The sequence below is a fragment of the Hyperolius riggenbachi genome, chromosome 5 (assembly GCF_040937935.1).
Source record: "Hyperolius riggenbachi isolate aHypRig1 chromosome 5, aHypRig1.pri, whole genome shotgun sequence".
Lineage (NCBI taxonomy): Eukaryota > Metazoa > Chordata > Amphibia > Anura > Hyperoliidae > Hyperolius > Hyperolius riggenbachi.
Genome location: NC_090650.1, coordinates 408,646,258 through 408,666,866, shown reverse-complemented (window position 1 = coordinate 408,666,866; position 20,609 = coordinate 408,646,258). Strand labels below are relative to the sequence as shown.

The 20,609-nt window shown below is 44.9% G+C and overlaps 1 protein-coding gene across 2 annotated transcripts in view; it reads right to left on the bottom strand.

Annotated features, from left to right (window-relative positions):
- The window catches only part of SLC30A8 (solute carrier family 30 member 8), an 85,535-nt gene that overhangs the window by 43,063 nt on the left and 21,863 nt on the right, over nt 1–20,609 (bottom strand). Inside the window, exon 1 of one of the 2 annotated variants that reach the window (XM_068237949.1) lies at nt 9,362–9,574. The exons of the other annotated variant lie outside the window; for it this stretch is intronic. Coding sequence (XP_068094050.1) covers nt 9,362–9,441 — 80 coding nt within the window. The 5' untranslated portion in view covers nt 9,442–9,574. Of the gene's footprint in view, nt 1–9,361; nt 9,575–20,609 lie in introns of those variants that run through there. 2 annotated transcript variants of the gene reach the window in all.

The following is a 20,609-nucleotide window of genomic DNA, read 5'->3' as shown; positions in this document are numbered from 1 at the left end:
ATTTCTGCCCAGCGAAGCAGAAGCCATTGAAATATTGTCCTCGTCAGCAAGTGTGTTAGATACCTTGCCCTGTACACAGTCTGATTTAATCAATGTTGTTGAGTCCCTCTCCAGTGTTGTAACAGCCGAGGAACTCCAGCCCTGTCCTCTGAATGTTTCAAAAGTCTTGCCCTGTAACATGGATAATTCTGACTCGCTGGAAAAAATAATAGAAATCTCAGAATTTCAGTCCGGGTTAATGAGTGTTTCTGAAACCCAGCCCTGTATCCTGGAAAATTCTGGTTCTCTGGCCGGTGTGGCAGAAGTTCCAGAGTCCCCTTTCTGTCCAGTGAGTTACTCAGTTTTGCCTAGTTCAGTGGGGATTGCTGCACTACTGACTAGTTTTGCAGCCCTTCATGAGCTCCAATCCAGTGTATTTGATGAGTCTCTGTCTAGTCCAGAAGAAGTTATGGGAACCCTGTCTAGTTCGGTGCATACATCAGAAGATTTGTCCTGTCTTGTAAATGCCCCTGAACATGATTTGTTAATAACCTTGCTGGAATCAGAGACATCTAAGTCTGATCCTGCATTTTTTAGTGAGAATCCAGTAACTGTGAAGTCTAGTCATGATGATTTTTTTTTGCCCAGTCCTGGTTTCGGTCCTACCTTGACTGACTTTGAGGTTCGCAGTTCCTTGACATGCCCAGAAGTCTCTCTTGTGCCGGTGTGCCCAGGTGTGCTTCGTATGCCAGAGTGCCCAAGTGTGTCTGTGTTGGCGTGCTCACACGCTTCCCTAGTGGAGACATGTTCTGATGTTGCCAGTTGGCCTGCATGCCCGGAGATGGTTCTGGTCCCTAAAAACCCTGATCTTGATGTTTGTCCTTGTGATCCTGACTCTAGAGTTGCCCTGGGTTCCATAGGGGTTCTTGATGGTTCTCCATGTGAGCCTAAGGGGCGTTCTGACCTGTGGGGATCTCTTTGGAGCTTCCAAGTGTTCTGGGAGATCTCTGAGGAAACTTGTCCTGGTACCTTGGACTGGTTCAATGGTGGGTTTTGTGTTGGTAGGGACAGTTCCGGTGGGCATTGCAAAGGCTTTGGCGTTTTTGGACAGTCCCGGGAAGGCGGTGGGTATCGCTCAGAGAGTTTCTGGGGGCTTTTTTCTGGAAGTCGTGGTTCTGATGGGTATCACACTGAGGCTTGTAGTGCTGACGGGCATGGTTCTGTAGGTTCTGGTTCTGATGGGTCCAGTCTTGTGGGGACTGATTCTGGAATTTGGTCTTGCCGGGCTGTCCCGGTCATCATGAATTATCAGTCAGATTGTTTTGTTGGGAATTTCAGTTTTGAAAAGCGTCTGGTATCCGCTTTTAAGGGGGGGGGGGGGGGTAATGTTATGATCATGTCTGCAGCGTTTACTGCTGGCTGCAGTGGTATTGTAACCCAAGCAGTTCTGATGTCATTACATACATTTTCTTGCATAGTTTGGTTTGCACTTAAACTAGTTGCTGATTCCATCTGCAGTCGCTCTGAAGTTAATGACAGTTTAATATGCTTTTGTGTAAACAAACATTGTCTGCTGCAATGGAGGGGCAATCCCTTTCCTGCAGGCTGCATATCATTGTCTGCCTTTTCCTGCTGTCAGCCTGTGATTAATTACCATTCACTTGTGTGGGAATCTGCAGGTCTGCTCCCATTGGATGACCTCAGTATAAAGAACTGCTTCCTGCAATGCTTGATGGGCTACCATAGTCTCAGATTCAGTCTGTTACTCTGCTCGTGCCCCACCTCGTTCCTGGTCCGTGTGGACTGCGCTGACTCCTGCGAAGGGGTCAGCGAGTCCTCCTAGTTCTGCTCTTGTTCTAGAAGTTGTTACTTTGCTTGTCTTGTGTCATATATTGGTTCATCGCCAATATATACACATACTTGCACGTTTATTATTTTCCTTGTATTCGTGTTACGTTGATACATCAGTGTCGCTGATATATACGTACACGAACTGTTTATATCCTGTGTTCCGTTAGTCAGCGTTCCAGCACGCTGAGCTAGTTATCCTGTTCCTGGTCCTGTTTGTGGATTGCGTTCATCTCTGCGAAGAGATAGCGAATCCTTCTGAGTCCTGTTCCCTGTATTACTCCAGTCTTAGTCAGAGTTCCTGCTTATGTCATATATCGGTTCATTGCCGATATATACATATGTTAGTCAGACGTTACAAATAGTTTCATTGATAGCTGTAATTGTAATACGCTAGGAAATCATACTTATTGTATATTTATCTGCGTTACGTTCATCTATCTTGATCTTGCTATTTCCTGACTATCCTGTCCTGTCTTTGTGAGGCACGCCATTGCTGCAAACGCATTGGCTACCTCATTCCAGTCTGTTTTATTGTGGACGCTTGCTGTCACTAAGTAGTGGCTAGTTAAGCAAGCGTTCACTCTGTCTACCTGTCCTGATCTCCTCAGTCCTGGTTTATGCGCTCAGCGCTACTTTGCGCTGAGATGTTATTACGAAAGTGTTGTTTGTGGCTGTTCGGATCTGCACCGGCTCTGTGCACCACAATCTCCTATTGGAGTCAGTCCTCTCCTCCACTAAACTGGGGATATCCTGATCCCTTGTGCTGGTGTGTGTACCTCCTTCACGTCAGCTTATGTGTTGTATGCTGACTGTGGAGATTACACCTCCAAGCTTAACATTTGGCGTCAGGAAGGGAGGTGCGCCTGGGGAGAGGTTAAGGTTTGGCATCAGGAAGGGGGGTTGTGCCTGGAGGGAAGGTTAAGGTTAGGTGTCAGGAAGGGGGGGGTATAAGGAATCTGCCTTTGTCTGCTGAGAATTTCGCCGAGACCTGGGCGGAATCCGCTGCTTCCGGGTCTCGGCGCTTGTTCCCCGCTGATGCTGGGTTACAGGCCGCACATTCTGATAGGCGGAGGGCGCGTTCTAAGTACGCCCTCTGCAGAGGCAAACAATAGTCACCTGACTCCGGTCAGCTGTCAGCTGACATTACAACTGACACCTAGACAGGGCCTTGCTGTGTGATTGGATGTGCGGAGTGTGGCCGGCCACTGATTGGATGGAGAGTTGTAGTTAAACCTGCAGAGTGCTCCCAGTCATCGCCCGTGATAAGCATAGCTTTGTCTAGTTGCTGGGTGCGCGCTTCCTTGTTAAGATTTGCTGGATATTGACCTTGGCTTGTATTTGACTATCTTTATCTGTTGTGATTAACCTCTGCTTGATTCCTGGAAACTTTTACCTGCCGCCTGGACCAACCTCTGCTTGTTACTGGATACTCTTGCCTGCCGCCTGGACCGACCATTGCATGTTTACTGGATACTTCTTGCATGCTACTTGAACTAGATGATAAGTATACTCCAACTAATCCCTGTCAGTCATTTGAACAACTTTGCATGCAGTCTCATATGAACTATATCACATACTGTCTGGAGCATCCATTGCCTGTCGATTAACGTTGCATGCAGACTAGTATGAACTGTGTCATAACTTGCATCATCTATTACCTGTTGAATAACACTGCATGTAGACTTGCATGAACTATCTCATAACCTGGATCATCCATTACCTGTTGAATAGCCCTGCATGTGGATTGCTTGATCCTTCTCCTGCTACTTGAGAATCTGCACTTGCCATCTCTGCCATTACTGACAAACAACACTAATTGCCTCATCCTTCTGAACCAAGGTAATAACCCTGTGTGATACGGATGAACTATTGAACTGTGTTACTAGCCTCATTAGAACTCTATCAGGTTATTCCTCTCTTCTTCAGTCTGTATGCCTGGCACGTAGAGACCTGGGGGTAACGTAGTCAGGAGAAAAACAACGTGTCCTATTCACGTGGGGGCTTGTCTATAGGTGAAGACGTGGGACGAGCTCAGAGCCACGGTAATAGATTAAGGCATAGGGACGATAACTGAGTGGGGACATAACTTGTCAAGCCTTACAGGGGGTTGCGCCTGGGGGGAGGTTAAGGTTAGGTGTCAGGAATGGGGGGTTAAGCCTGGGGGGGGAGGTTAAGGTTTGGCATCAGGAAAAGGGGGGGGGGGGTGCTGACTAAATAATGTATAACTGAATACATTATAAAAAAAAAAAAAAAAAAAAACTTCATTTATTTTCACTATACAGTAATTCCTCTTTAGTAACTTCTTATATAGAAAAATAAAATTTGCTTAAAGTAGACCTGAACTCTTGCACTGGACAGAAGGAAAACATAGAAAAATGCACCGTGTATATATTTACAGAGTTTATCCTGTCTAAATTCCCCCTCATCTGTGACTAATCACATGTTGTAATTTGATCTTCCAGCTGTGTCAGCTGACTGCCACATCATAGCAGCTTATTGGTAAACACAAGATGTTAGCAACATGGGAAGCAGGAAATTTGGGCACATGAGGCAAGTGGACAAAAAGGGCGCCGGCAGATAGTGAACAAAAAGGGTGCTGCCCATTCATTGTTTGATGGGCGCCGGTCCGGACAGGAAAAAAGGGCTCCCAGAGATTAACGTTTTCTAACTGCCCTTGTGATGATTTAAGTTTACAAAATGCGCCCGTGACGAATAACGTTTACAAAGATACTAAACATATCTATCATATTTAACTAAAACGTTATTTAACATTTTATCCCTTACTGTTTGTAAAATATTATTATTCACATAATAAAGAGATCAGTAAGTAAATTGTAATATATTTTTTTACAGTCATTATTTGTAAAACATTATTATCCACACAATAAAGCAATCACTAAGGCGGGTTTTAGGGTTAGGCACCACCAGGGGGGATTTAGGGTTAGGCTCCACCTAAGGGGGATTTAGGGTTAGGCACCACTAGTGGGGTGTTAGGGTGAGGCACCACCAGGGAGGGGGTCTTAGGGTTAGGCACCACCAGGGGAGATTTAGGGTTATGCACCACGGGGGGGGGGGGGGCTTAGGGTTAGGCACCATCGGGGGGTCTTAGGGTTAGGCACCACCATGGGAGATTTAGGGTTATGCACCATGGGGGGGGGGGAGTTAGGCACCATCGGGGGGGGGCTTAGGGTTAGGCACCACCAGGGGAGATTTAGGGTTAGGCACCAGTGCACCACCAGTGGGGTCTTAGGGTTAGGCAACACCAGGGAAGTCTTAGGGTTAGGCACCACCAGGGGGGTTTAAGGGTTAGGAATAGGTACAGGGAGGGTTCTGTGAGAGACTAGGGTTAAGTTTAGTTGTAGTAAAATGTTAGTAATATTTACTAATGTTTTACAACAGTTATTATGAACGTACTTATATTTTTCTTTTATCGTTAGAAACAATATTTTCAGATTTTATTACATGAAGAAATTATAAATGAAGGTTATACACAATATTATATAATTATAGCGATTATACATATATTATCGTTTTTTAACAAACGTAATTAGAAGTTTTAAAACAGGGAAGATTATCGTTTTCACAATTAGCGATTTCATACACATTATTAAATGTTTTTTAATTTGCAAAACATTATTGTAAACAAAATACAAAACAATGGGCTTGATTCACAAAAGAGTGCTAACTGTAAGCACAGCCGTTTTTGCGCGAATTTTCGCATTGCGCACGATCGCAAATTTCCGCGCGAAACGATAATGTTTTCGCGCGCAAACACGAATTTTGCGTTTGCACACGAAAATGTTATCGTTTTGTGTGAAAATTCGCAATCGCGCGCAATGCGAAACTTCGCGCAAAAATGGCTGTGCTAACAGTTAGCACTCTTTTGTGAATCAAGCCCAATATTTTTATAAACGCTATTACCGCTTATCATTTACACCATGCGCCCTTTTTTCCCCAATGCCCTTTTTGCATGGACGCGCATCATGTCTGCTTCCATGAAAGCAGGAAGTAGATCCATTGCAGATTTATTGTAGGATGGGTATCAGCATAGCTCTCAACAGTCCCTCTTTTGGAAAGACTCTTTGGGAACCAGATACTTCTGTCCCTCTTTCTTGCTCATTTGCCCCTCATTGTATAAATCTCTGTACATCTATGTATTTTTCTATGGAAAGTGTGTTTAACTGTCTCTAAACTTTATTCCCATCAAATAAATTGATATACTTCTTATATTCAAATATCACAATGAAAAACCAGTGTGGACCCAAAGAGGACCAGTGGGGTTTGAATGATGAAACAACATCTTTTCTTTTGATTCTGAATTTCATGTGATATGCATGATGAGGGGTGTGGTGGGGGCATGGCTAGAGGTGTGGCAGGGGCGTGATTAGGGGTGTGGCAGGGGCATGTTTTAAAGTGTCTTTCTTTCTTATCTCAAAAAGTTGGGAGGTATGGTATCAGCTGTAACAAAAAAGTGTTTTTCATTAAGGGTCCGTTCACATCTAAAAGTGAGTGATTTTCCCGCAATGAATGCAGAAAAATCACTGGACACTGCAGCGGTTTTGGAGCGATCGCGATTAGCGGTGCTATGCATGCTAATCGTGATTGCTAATCGCCGGCAAACCGCTGCATGTAACACGTTTGCGGTTAACGCTAACCACAAACGCGTCAGTGAGAACACTGCCATGTGTTACATGTTGCAGCGGTTTTAAAAAAAAAAGGCTAGCGGTTTGCCTTGAACGGGAATCGTGCGATTCTCGCTTAAGTGAGAACGGGCCCTAAAGGTTATTATGCTGTTGCTTATCTTTTACAGCAGAGAGTAAGTACAGGTTCCGCTTTAAAGGGGTTCTGTGGAGCCTATTAATAACAAAAACCTGACACTTACCCCGGGGCTTCTATCGGCCCCCTGCAGCTGTCATGTCCAGTGCCGTCCTCCTACGATTCTCCGTCTCCCCCCCGCCAGTCCCAGTCTAATTCTTCCAGAATTAGAACTGCGGCTGCGCGACCATGGTCGTGCGCATCGTCGGTATCTTACTGCACAAGCGCAGTACAAGAAATCTTCGTACCTCACCTGCGCAGTAGTAAGCTCCCGATGACGCGCACGTGAGTGAGCACTATTTGATCGGGCCGGCGGCGGGGAACGGAGAAACGTAGAAGGACGGCGCGGGACATGACAGCTGCAGGGGGCCGATAGAAGCCCCAGGTAAGTGTCAGGATTTTGTTTTTAAAGGACACCCGTGGCGAAAATCAACTATTGAAATAAATGATTAAATCAATCTTTCTTCTCCTAAAAATGACTTTTTAAGATATTCCACAGTTTTATTTTATGTTTAAATCTAGTTTTTAAGTTTTAACTGTTTTATTGTTTTTTCTCAATGACACATTCATTGAAATATGCAAGAACTAAAAATCTATGACCCTTTTTATCTCTTTCCTGCTCTCAGAAGCCATTTTCTGCTAGAAAAGTGTTTTATAGTTGGAATTTCCTATCAGTGAGGGTCACACTGTAGTCACTTCCTGTCTGAGTCAGGACTGAGTCAGCCACTTACTTACCTGATATTTAACTCTTTCAGGCAGAGAAAGAAAAAAAGGAACACAGCACAGTTATTTGTGTGCTAGGCGCTGTACATACCCATGTCTATCTTATCATGTCACATGTCACCTCGGGTATCCTTTAATAGGCTGCACAGAACCCCCTTTAAGGTGCCAGTTTGATGCAGAATCACAGCAGATTACTATCAGTGTCATATACTGGCTTCACCATGTTCAGGCAACTAGTGTATTCAAGCAGATAAAACCCTTTTTCTAAATTAAAAACAATCCATTATTAAATATTTACAAAACTTTAATTTCCTATTGTTACACTTTTTGGTCGCTCTGAAACTGCTTGAGTGTGCTAGTTTCTTTTATCAACATGTAAGGAGGTTTTTTTGTTGTTGTTGGTTGTTTTGACAAATTTTCAATAATTTAAGAACATAATGATTTATTCCCAGCATTAATTTTTAAATACTCTGTTAAATATTTTGGAACAAAGTAGAAACAGCCATAAAAGGGTTTAGCTGTTTCTGCTGCACTTTGGAGAAATTGTACTGACACAAATGAATCCTCTGCTGAGAATTATCAACCATACCCAAACAAAAGTTAATAGTTAACTACAGAAATACTTTGCTGAGGAATCAAGGGAAAATTAGTTCAACACTGTTTTCCAACCTGGGCCGAATTTCTGGAAAGGCCTCAAAGGCCCTGGCCTTGGGTGGCTGCAGCCCAACGGGCGGCTGGACATGAAAGAGGGGCCGCTACATATAAAAGAGGAGGCTAAACATGGGGAGCAACTCATGGAAAAGGGAAACTGATGCTCAAGGGAGCTGTTCATGGAAGAGAGAGGGGCTACATACACATGGAAGAGGGGGCTTTGACTAATCCCTTACTTGCTGGGGCTTGAATGTGTTTTTTTTTTTTCTTGAGTAAGTTAGCAGAAAAGTTAATCAAATAGGGGCTTATCTCTTTTTCTTCCTTTCTGCCCATTAGGCTCTCTCTTTTGTTACATTATATGTCTCTCTCCTCTGTACCCCACCCTCTCTCTGTCTCCTTTATTCCCCCCTCTCTCCTCAGTAACCCCACCTTCTCACTCTCTCTCCCCTGTATGCCCTCCTCTTTCTCCTCTGTATCTTCTTCTCTCTCCTCTGTACCCTTCCTCTCCCTCTCCTGTGTACCCCCGTCCTCTCTCTCCTCTGTACCTCTGCTCTCTCTCCTCTGTTTCCCCCTCACTCTCCTCTGTACTCCTGCCACCTATATCCCTCCCCTCTGTACCCCCATCCTCTCTCTCCTCTGTACAAATGCTCTCTCTCCTCTGTTTCCCCCTCACTCTCCTCTGTACTCCTGCCACCTATATCCCTCTCCTCTGTACCACCTCTCTCTCTCTTCTGTAAACTCAGTCTCTTTTTCTCTCCTGCTCCTCTGTAACCCCCTTTCCTTCTCTCCTCTGTACCCCCAGTCTCTCCTCTGTTCCCCGTTCTCTCTCTCCTCTGTAGCCCCGCCACCCTCTATCTCTCTCCCTCTCTTCTGTAAACTCTCTATTTCTCTCCTGCTCCTCTGCTACCCCCTCTCCCTTGCTCTGTACCTCCCCCACCCCCCATCTTTACATAATGTGTACCCAATTGCCTAAACCAGAATATAGGACAGCAATGCTAATAATCCTGAGACAAGTTTTAGTATTATTTTTAAATGCTTTCATAAAACAGGAATGCAGTTAACGCATAATAGGGGAAATTAGTTTCTAGGGTCTCAGATTTTGATCCCAATTGTGTTGACTGTTGTTCCCTCCAAGACCCCAAGAACACACACCAGTAGGTTAATTCTCTTGCCAAAATATTCCCTAAAGATAAAAACACATTAAACTTTGACCCCCATTAAGAGTAAAATAGCGCTTTTTTCAGTGGTCTTTGTAAAGTTCTATGGAGAATGCGTTATTAGCACGATACTGATTTCTAAAATAAAACACTAAAATCACAAGTTGTTAGTAAAGTTTGGTTACCTGTCAGTGGTCAGCGAATACATTTTCGTAGCCTTGTCGTTCACCAGATAGGCTTTCTCCAACCCCTTCATGTCGATCATGAAAACTAAAGAGAAAATTTTCCTCCAGGGACTACTTAAGGTAAAATAGAAACTTGTAAATCCACCATGCTTGAACAGGTTTTCCAATTTCTGACCGGCCTGTTCTTAGAGTATGCAGGGAAGGGTATGAGATATTTCTGGTTTGGGATCAGGTTGTGCAGGCATTCCTCCCAAATACAGCAAGCAGGTGTTTCTAAACTGCCTCCAGGAGAAGAATGCAGGAGGTGAGGAGGAGCGGGCTCTCAGCCCAGACAGGGGAGTGCAATTAAATCTGTCTTTGTTTGACCAGTGCAGCGAAGTATCAGGACTTCTTCTGCCTCACCACACAGCAGAGAACAAAAACTCCTGACCCATTGAAAACTGAGCCTCATCTCAGGGAGGACTGAATGGCTAATGTATAACATCACTCAGGAAAACAGTCATTAATAGGATGAATAAAAACAGGCAAAACAGGGGCCTCAGTCTTTTCATTAAAAGACGACACAAACATTATTTTACCTTTCAAATGTGGACGTTATCAATCCAGATCCTGAGTACTTTATATAAACTTGAGGTACCTACACACATGCAATAATCGTCAGCCGACAAGACAATCGTTCTGTGTGTACAGTGGCCACGGATTGATCCTGCTCAGGCGTTGGAAATCATTAACGTGGTATAAAACGCAGCATTTCCTCTATGGTCCTTTCAAAAATTATTTACCGCATAAAATCTACTACCACAACAAAAATTGTAGCAGAACAGCATTCAAACAGTTAAACACAGCACTACAGCAGAAAGCTCCTTGCTTCAGTGGGCAGCTTCTGGTCACATCCGAAGAGGTTATTTTCTTTTGTTTACATTCCTTTGTCAGATGCAATTAGCAAACAGCCAGCAGGGTGCTGAAACTAAAGTGCACTGAGCTGGGAAGCAGAGAGAGGTGAGAAATTGTGACTACATATATTTTAATATATAAATACAGCAGCTATGCGATAAAATGTAATGGCAGCTTTCAGAGTGGATAAACTGTACTTTGGGAATTTATTTGTAGACAGACAATATTACTTGTGCACAAAAGCAAATAAGATAACTGTATGGGTAATAAAAAGTAGAAAAACACATTTTTATTGAATGTTAGGCCACATACACACATCAGACTATAGTCTTTTGAAAATGAAAGATCACAGACCAATCTTACCACCCTTGATGTAGTATGAGAGCCCTACTCTACACAGTCTTTTCTATGGAGCTGAACTCCCCATCAGACAGAAATCTTTGCAAGATGCTGCACACACGGATGCTGTACAGACACAAAAGATCAGTATCTGCAAAAGATCTGTTCCTGCCAAGAATCCATTCCTGCAAATTGCAATGATAGTCTATGAGATCTGCAGATCCTCATCAGGGCCGGGCCGAGGCATAGGCTGGAGAGGCTCCAGCCTCAGGGCGCAGTGTAGGAGGGGGCGCACAATTCATTCAGCTGTCATTCCTAATTGTGTTTGAAGTGGAAATAAATAAGAAAAGGGGATACATAGCAGTGACTGCAAGCCAGATAACTAGATATTAAGGTGTTGGGGAGGTTGGGGGCCCTGTGGCCCTCTTAGTCTAACAGCAATCAGTGAGTGACAGCTGGGGTGGGAGGGGTGGAGGGGCGCACTTTGGTGTCTCAGCCTTGGGTGCTGGAGGACCTTGTCCCTGCTCTGATCCTCATACACACATGATTTAACTGACATTCATCTGCAGATCAGATCCACCAGGATGGATTTTCAGATCTGCGGATGACTGCTTGATCTGCAGATGAATGTCAGTTAAATCATGTGTGTATGATGATCTGCAGATCTCATAGACTATCATTGCAATTTGCAGGAATGGATTTTTGGCAGGAACAGATCTTTTGCAGATACTAATCTTTTGTGTCTGTACAGCATCTGTGTGTGCAGCATCTTGCAAAGATTTTTTTATGATGTGGAGTTCAGCTCCATAGAAAAGACTGTGTAGAGTATGGCTCTCATACTACATGAAGGGTGGTAAGATTGGTCTGTGATCTTTCATTTTCCAAAGACCATAGTCTGATGTGTGTATGAGCCTTTAGATTTTTATCCCACTTTAACCACTTAAGGACCACAGTCTTTTCGCCACTTAAGGACCAGAGCTTTTTTTTTCGATTCAGACCACTGCAGCTTTAACGGTTTATTGCTCGGTCATACAACCTACTATCTAAATGAATTTTACCTCGTTTTCTGGTCACTAATACAGCTTTCTTTTGGTGCTATTTGATTGCTGCTGCGATGTTTAGTTTTTATTATATTCATCAAAAAAGACATGAATTTTGTCAAAAAAATTTTTTTTTAACTTTCTGTGCTGACATTTTTCAAATAAAGTAAAATTTCTACATACATTTTTGTCCAAATGTATTGTGCTACATGTCTTTGATAAAAAAAAACAAAAACATTCAGTGTATATTTATTGGTTTGGGTAAAAGTTATAGCGTTTACAAACTATGGGCCTGATTCACAAAGCGGTGATTAGTCAGTTATCACGCCCTCCAATATAGGGGTTGCATTCATACACATATCCAAGCAACAACTGCATCTAACACACTGAAATGGGGAGAAATACATTAATTCAAAGCATTGTATTCCACTGAAACAACCACATCCATGCCTACCGATGTATAAAATTAAGCACCTAGGCATGCAGACTACTACTACTACTACTACTACTACAAAATAGTATAAAATAATAAGAAGGCAAGTGTTGACTTTCCTTCAGGTTAAGAAACTGATCGATTTATCATGAATTTATTTATGAAAATTATTTTCAGTCAGGTATTTTCAAAGACAGCAGAAACAACAACACGTTTCACAGCCTAGAGGCACTTCTTCAGGTGCAAATAAGTGCTCTGGGTTGTCCCTAACTGCTGCAGCTGCTTATAAATTGCAAACGCTCTGCACGCAGCATTTTCCCCTGAACGAGAATTGCAAAATGCAATTGCCACAAAATAGCCGAAAATGTGCGCTGCAAAATTTGCGATCCGAGTGTGAACCAGGCCTAAGCCAACTTAAGTGTGCAGTTATCATTGCAATAAACCCTTAAAGGGGAACTTCAGCCTAAACAAACATACTGTCATCAAGTTACATTAGTTATGTTAATTAAAACAGATAGGTAATATAATCTCTTACCCACCCTGTTTTAAAAGAACAGGCAAATGTTTGTGATTCATGGGGGCTGCCATCTTTGTCATGGGGGCAGACATCTTTTTGGTTGAAAGGAGGTGACAGGGAGCAGGAGACACAGCTCCAACTGTCCTGTGTCGTGATAACCCCTCCCAGCTGCACGCGCTAGGCTTCAAATGTCAAATTCAAAATAAAAAATTGCACCAAAACAGCAGAACGAGAACAACAACATCAGAAGTCCCATCATGCTTTGCACAGCATCAGGGGGAAAAAAAGCCTGTGCAGTTTTCTTCTGTGCAGCTAAAAATGAGGCTTGTATAAGTGTACAAAGTTCTAATGCTGTGAAACTGTTAAAGAAACACAAAGCCTTTTCAGTGCTGCTGGGTCGATTTTTAGTCCGGAGGTTCACTTTAAAGGTTAAATAAAGCTCGGATACGCTGTGGTTTAGCAGCTGGTCTCCTGTACCCGCCACAATCTGCTGTGTTCTGTATACTGTTTGCATTTCCAGTTACGGGATGTTATGTCATCGGATTGGATGTGTTGGACTTGGCCGCTCTCTGTGTGCTGCGCTGATGTAATGTAAGGCTAGAGTAAAGTCATTGAGAAAAGGCCTCTTGGGAATTTTGTGGTTGGACATAGGGGTATACTATATGTGGTACTGCTGTTCTCTTTAATTGTTACAGGGCTGTTCTGGAGCTGTCACTAGGGAAGGATAACTGAGGCTGTGTCGCTGAGCAGGTGTGGGAACTCGCTGTAAGGAACTCACCTGTCAGCGGTTCCAGCGCCGGCAGCTCAGTAAGCGAAGCGCGGCCGCGATCTTCCTCATCCAGTGGCATCCCCGGCACCCCTGTGTCCCTGGGCGGGCGCGCGTGGCTCAATTGGTTGCTATGGGTTGGGCCGGCCCTGGGCGGGGTTTGTAGGATTTAAACCCCTGCTTCGCTCTCAATCACTGCCCGTGACAGCAATCAGTACGCTGGTGCTGGGCACTCTGTCTCTGTGATATTATTGCTTGTTGCTAATTCTAGTTAGGTTATTGAGCTATATATATATGCAGACACTGCCGATATATATATACTCCCGCTAGTCCCGTATTTTGATTATTGTGTATGACTTTTGCTACTCCTTGACCTCGATTCTGTCTCAACCCTTTGTACCTTAGCCATCTGACCACTTGTGTATGACCCCCGCCTGTTAATGACCATGCCTTTTGCCTCAGCCTATTGTACCGTAGCCATCTGATATTCCGTGTATGACCTCAGCTTGTTAAACGACCTAGCCTTTGTCTCAACCTATTGTACCGCTGCCTTCTGATCTCTCGTGTATGACCCTAGTTTACGATTGACTACGATTATCTGATCCTCTGTGTATACGTTATACCAAGCGTGACACTCGCTCACCTTTGATTGGCAGCTGTGAGAGTGGGTGGGATTCCTGGCAGCGAATGGACGTGGAGCTCCCCTCACACCTCAGGTGTTATTGTCAAAGTCTCTCACTTTTCTGTCAGGCAAGCTGGGATCCTGTTTTGTCTCACGGGAAAGGTTTTTATACCCTCTAACTTCGCTCACCACTGTAGTGGGTAAAATGAATTGCAGCAAAACATGAGGAAAGATTCAATAATAATATTTATTGAGCTACAATCCTGTTATAATAATTATCTAGGCTTGCAGAATCATAGTTTAATGGTTAGTAATTATTAGTAAGCATGCATCAACCTTTCTTTACCAAGTGTTGTAGCACTAGCAACATCACCCAAGGAAGAGGGGACTCCGTCAATCCTCCGTAGGGGAAAACACCTGGCGACACAATCCATCACCTCTGTTGGTCTTAGCAAAAGTCCCGGAGTCCAGGCGTTTTCCCAACCCAATTATACTCCCTAAACCATAACACACGCAAGCGCATATTCGGTCGCTGTTGTAGGCGCGTGATCACAGTACAAATCTATGCTATCCGCTTTTGGGCAATACAACACAGCCAAGCGTGAACACCTCGTGTCCAGACAATGGTGTAAGGCTTGGTGGTGTATTCTCCACAGTCAGCATGCAACGCATGAGCTGACGTGAAGGAGGTACACACACATTAGCACAAGGAAACAGGCTATCCCTAGTATAGTGGAGGGGAGGACTGACTCCAATAGGAGATTGTGGCGCACAGAGCCGGTGCAGATCCGACAGCCACAAACAATACTTTCGCTATAACGTCTCAGCGCAAAGTAGCGCTGAGCGCATAAACCAGAACTGAGGAGATCAGGACAGGTAGACAGAATGAACGCTTGCTAGCTAGCCGCTACTTAGTGACAGCAAGCGTCCACAACAAGACAGACTGGCATGAGGCAGCCAATGCGTACAGCGATGGCGTGCCTCACAAAGACAGGACAGGATAGTCAGGAAATAGCAGGATCAAGATAGATGAACGTAACACAGACAAATATACAATAAGTATGTTTTCCTAGCATATTACAATTACAGCTATCAATGAAACTATTTGTAACGTCTGACTAACATATGTATATATCGGCAATGAACCGATATATGACATAAGCAGGAACACTGACTAGGACTGGAGTAATACAGGGAACAGGACTCAGAAGGATTCGCTATCTCTTCGCAGAGATGAACGCAATCCACAAACGGTAACAGAACAGGATTCAGAAGGATTCGTTATCTCTTCGCAGAGATGAACGCAATCCACAAACAGAACCAGGAGCAGGGTAACTAACTCAGCACGGGTGATCACGATACGCGCAACCTACCAAAACGTGCTGGAAAGCTGACTAACTGCACACAGGATATAAACAGTTCGTGTACGTATACATCAGCGACACTGATGTATCAACGTAACATGAATACAAGGAAAATAATAAACGTGCTGGTATGCATATATATTGGCAATGAACCAATATATGATGCAAAACCAGCAAAGTATCTTTAGAACAAGAAACACGATCGGGGGCTGAAGCAACAGCAAGACAGGCTTAAACTGAAGCTATGATAACCCGACGAGTCCTGCAGGTAGCAGATCTTTATACTGAGGTCATCCAATGGGAGCAGACATGCAGATTCCCACACAGGTGAATGATAATCAGTCACAAGCTGACAGCAGGGAAAGGCAGACAAAGCTATGCAGCTTGCATGGAAAGAGATCAGAACTGCCTGAGCTGCAGCACTACTACTTCCAGCAATACCTGCTGCAGCAGCGATCATGACAAATGGCTTTGGCCTTCATGAACCAGATAAAACCAGTTAGGACAGGATAAAGGTGGAACTGCAACGTAGTTATGCTGGCCTGAAGTTAACTCCAGCTCGAGGGTAAAAAAAAAAAAAAAAGAGAGAGAGAGGGAGAGAAAGAAAGAGTAGGGAAGACAGAGAGAGAAAGAGCAGAGATGAAGAAGTTATAGAGAAGGAAGGGGAGAGGGAAGGGATGTGGGCTCAGTAGTAGCAGGAAGTGATTAGCGCGGTGTAACAAAGAGTCTCAGTCTTGGGATGAGCCCGGCACAGAGACCTGATGATGTGTCTGCTCAGCAGACAGGATCCCCTTCTGTAGTCAGCAGTAATTACATAGCTTTCTGTCAGCGCCTCCACGGTAATAGCGCTAATCACAGCGAGGAACCTGTTAGAGCCGTTCCCAGCGCCTCTCTGCAGCCACACAGACCTGAGGACTGCACATTGCCGAAACACACATAACCAGACATCAGCCCACCCCTGACTGCCTTATAGCGGTGATAATAATAAATACTAGAATATAAAACACAAACATTGCGGAGACGTTTCACAGGCTGCTGCCCGTTACTGGGAAATGGAGAAGCAATTGTTTAAAGGGAATGTCCAAGCAAAATAAAAAAATGAGTTTCACTTACCTGGGGCTTCTCCCAGCCCCATGTAGCCATCCTGTGCCCTCGTAGTCACTCACTGCTGCTCCAGTCCCCCGCCGACAGCTTCCTGACCTCGGAGGTCGGCAGGACGCATTGCGTACATACATTTTTACGCATTCCCGCTAGTGCAGGAACATTAACACATACATTTTGACGCATTACTGGTTCAATGCGTAAAAATTTACGCATTGACCCAGTAACACGTAAAAATGTATGTGTTAATGCTCCTGCACTAGCGGGAATGCGTAAAAATGTATGTACGCAATGCGTCCTGCCGACCTCCGAGGTCAGGAAGCTGTCGGCGGGGGACTGGAGCAGCAGTGAGTGACTAGGAGAGCACAGAATGGCTGCATGGGGCTGGTAGAAGCCCCAGGTAAGTGAAACTCATTTTTTTATTTTGCTTGGACATTCCCTTTAATTAAAGCGTATGGACCTTTTCCAAGTTTTTATGCATATCTGTCACTCATTCTCCACCACCTGCAAAGACTAAAGCGGATCTGAACTCAAAATTTCCTCTCTGCTCTAAAAGATAAGCAACAGCATAATAACCTTTCATGAAAAAACATTTCTTTGTTACTGCTGATACAAATCCTGCAATAAATCTACAGTGTGTCTACTTTCTGCTTTCATGGAAGCAGACATAAGGGTTAACATCCTGTGTTTACAAATTAGCTGCTCTGAAGAGCCGGCTAGCTAACACAGCTGTGAGATCAAATTACAGTGGTGATTAGTCACAGATGAGGAGGGATTTGAAAGGCTAAACTCTCTAAATACATACATGGTGTATTTCTCTATGTTTTCCTTCTGTGCTGTGAGAGATCAGCTCACTGAAGATGACGGTATAATATTTTCCTCAGAAACGATCATTTGATGAGATTTGCGGGATCACAAGTAATCGGAAGGTGATTATCGATTGTTCCCATAAATAGGTCTATTACAGTACATTCCTGTCTTCAGGTATGATCGCAAAATCCAACATTCTGATAGACAAGATTCTGTTTTCTAATTAACCATAGAATCATTTCACAACGATTTTCTCCACATACTGCATGGCTTTCTGTACAATTCAATCATAAAAAATGATTGCATCTAAGGAAAATATTGCATACCTCCCATACTTTTTGAGATAAGAAAGAGGGACACATTAAGACACACCCCTGGCACACCCCTAATCTCACCCCTGTCACACCCCTAATCTCACCCCTGCCACACCCTTAATCACACCTCTGCCACACCCAGGGACGGATCTAGACCAAGTTGCGCCTGGGGCAAGGTCAGGCTTTGGCGCCTAAAGGTCAGGTTTTGGCGCTTAAACTGCCATTCCCCATCCAGTTTTGGCACCTAAAGGTCAGGTTTTGACGCCTAAAGATCAGGTTTTGGCGCCTAAACTGCCATTCCCCATCCAAATTTTGCCGCCTTTTGAAGAATTAAACAAACTGCGCCTGGGGCAAGAGACCCGCCTGAACCCCCCCCCCCCCCCCGCCCCCCCAGATCCGTCCCTGCCACCCCTAATCTCACCCCTGCCACATCCCTAATCACACTCTTGCCACACCCCTAATCTCACCCCTGCCACACCCCTAATCACACCCCTGCCACTCTCCTAATCTCACCCCTGCCACACCCCTAATCTCACACCTGCCACACCCCTAATCTCAGTACATGGCAAGGAAATTAACAGTGCTACTTAAAAACAGACAAGTGCCTACCTGCAAAAGAGTGCAAGCCCCACTTGTTAGGATTTAGTTAGTGTTAGGTCCCCTCCCATGGAGGATTGACTTCTTCGCAGTGGGAGGGACGAGTACTTAATAGGTTGCATGCAAGTAGGGTTGCCAGGTGTCCGGTTTTAGACCGGACAGTCCGGTTTTTGGCCGCTGTGTCCGGTGCAAAAAGGCATGCTAAACCGGACAATTAAGATGTCCGGTTTTATGCCTTTTCCGGCGGCTGTCAGTATTGACAGCCGCCTGTAGCAGGAGGAGAGCAGTGCAGTGGAGGGAAAGCGGTGGGCAGCGGCGGAGAAGGGGGCCATCTCCCCCCCTTCTCTCACCTTAGATGCTTTCCGTCCCTCGCTGTCTCCTCCGATCTGTGTGTGGCTGACTGGCGGTGGCGCTTGGCAGCGGGCGGGACGTGTCGCTCCATGCGCCGGCCGGAAGTTCTGGTGCCGCAGCCGCTGCTCTGGTCTGCATCAGACCAGAGTAGTGGCAACTCATCCCGTGCGGCGCCTGCGACGAGACCAGTCACCAGACGGAGGAGACACGGAAGGTAAGTTCCGCCCCTCTGCCAGCCACCGCACACACCGATCGGAGGAGACAGCGAGGGAGGGAGAGGACCCTAAGGTGAGCGAAGGGGGGGGGAGATGGCCCCCTTCTTCACCGCTCTCCCTATTCTCTGCGCTGACTGCTTACCTCCTGGGGGGGGGGGGGACACACACCTGCCTACATATACTGGGCCCATATACACCCTGGCTACATATACTGGGCCCATATACACCCTGGCTACATATACTGGGCCCATATACACCCTGGCTACATATACTGGGCCCATATACACCCTGGCTACATATACTGGGCCCATATACACCCTGGCTACATATACTGGGCCCATATACACCCTGGCTACATATACTGGGCCCATATACACCCTGGCTACATATACTGAGCCCATATACCGCTGGCTATATATACTGGGGACATATTCCCCTGCCTACATATACTGGGGACATATACCTCTGGCTACATATACTGGGCACATATATCCCTGGCTACATATACTGGGGACAACTGGCTGTTTGTCATTATGTGCAGTTACTGGTGAAAAGCTGTCTCTTATTATGTGCATTTACTGGTGAAAAGCTGTCTCTTATGTGCATTTACTGGTGAAAAGCTGTCTCTTATGTGCATTTACTGGTGAAAAGCTGTCTCTTATGTGCATTTAGTGGTGAAAAGATGTCTCTTATGTGCATTTAGTGGTGAAAAGATGTCTCTTATGTGCATTTAGTGGTGAAAAGATGTCTCTTATGTGCATTTAGTGGTGAAAAGATGTCTCTTATGTGCATTTAGTGGTGAAAAGCTGTCTCTTATGTGCATTTACTGGTGAAAAGCTGTCTCTTATTATGTGCATTTACTGGTGAAAAGCGGTCTCTTATTATGTGCATTTACTGGTGAAAAGTGGTCTCTTATGTGCATGTACTGGTGAGGACAGTTAGTGACATGGCTATGTACTCTGTAATGTGCTGCAGAAGATGTCAGTGCGATATAAATACTGTAAAAAACATTTTTTAAAAAGCCCATTGCTTAGCCCCACTCTACATAAAAGTGCGCTTCTGACTCCGCCCCTAACTCCACCCCCTGTCCGGTTTTCTCCATCAGCCGACCTGGCAACCCTACATGCAAGCTGTTACAGAAACCAACATCCTCCAGTGGTAGACAGGTCATGTATATGCTAGGTGTGTATTTTATCCCACAAGTAGGGCTTGCACTCTTTTGCAGGTAGGCACTTGTCTGTTTTTAAGTAGCGCTGTTCATTTCCTTGCCATGTACTAATTTAATTTATTTTTGGTAAGATGCTCCCACTTAACAGCTTTGCTTTTGGTGTATATGCAGAGCTTCTGTTTGGGTTCAAGGTGCGTTTGCAGTTTCTGGGGTGGCTCAGGGCACCTCTGATTCGAGGCCATTCGGAGGTGGCCTGGTGATGCGCTGATCCACCTTTTACACCCCTAATCTCACCCCTGCCACACCCCTAATCTCACCTGTGCCACACCCCTAATCTCACCCCTGCCACACCCCTAATCTCACCCCTGCCACACCCCTAATCTCACCCCTGCCACACCCCTAATCACACCCCTGCCACACCCCTAATCACACTCCTTCCACACCCCTAATCTCACCCCTGCCACACCCCTCATCTCACCCCTGCTACACCCCTAATCTCACCACTACCACAAACCTATTCTTAGACACTGGAAAAAAATCAGAAGTAAAAGAGGAAGCTTAAAAATTCCGACCACACTGGTCCTCCTCACTATCATCATTAGTTCTCCTTCAGAATCAGAATCAGAATCAGAATTTATTTCCGCCAAGTACAACCGGTGGGTTGTACCCGGAATTGGTTTTGGCGCATACAGGGTCGTTGATGAAAAACAAGAAAAA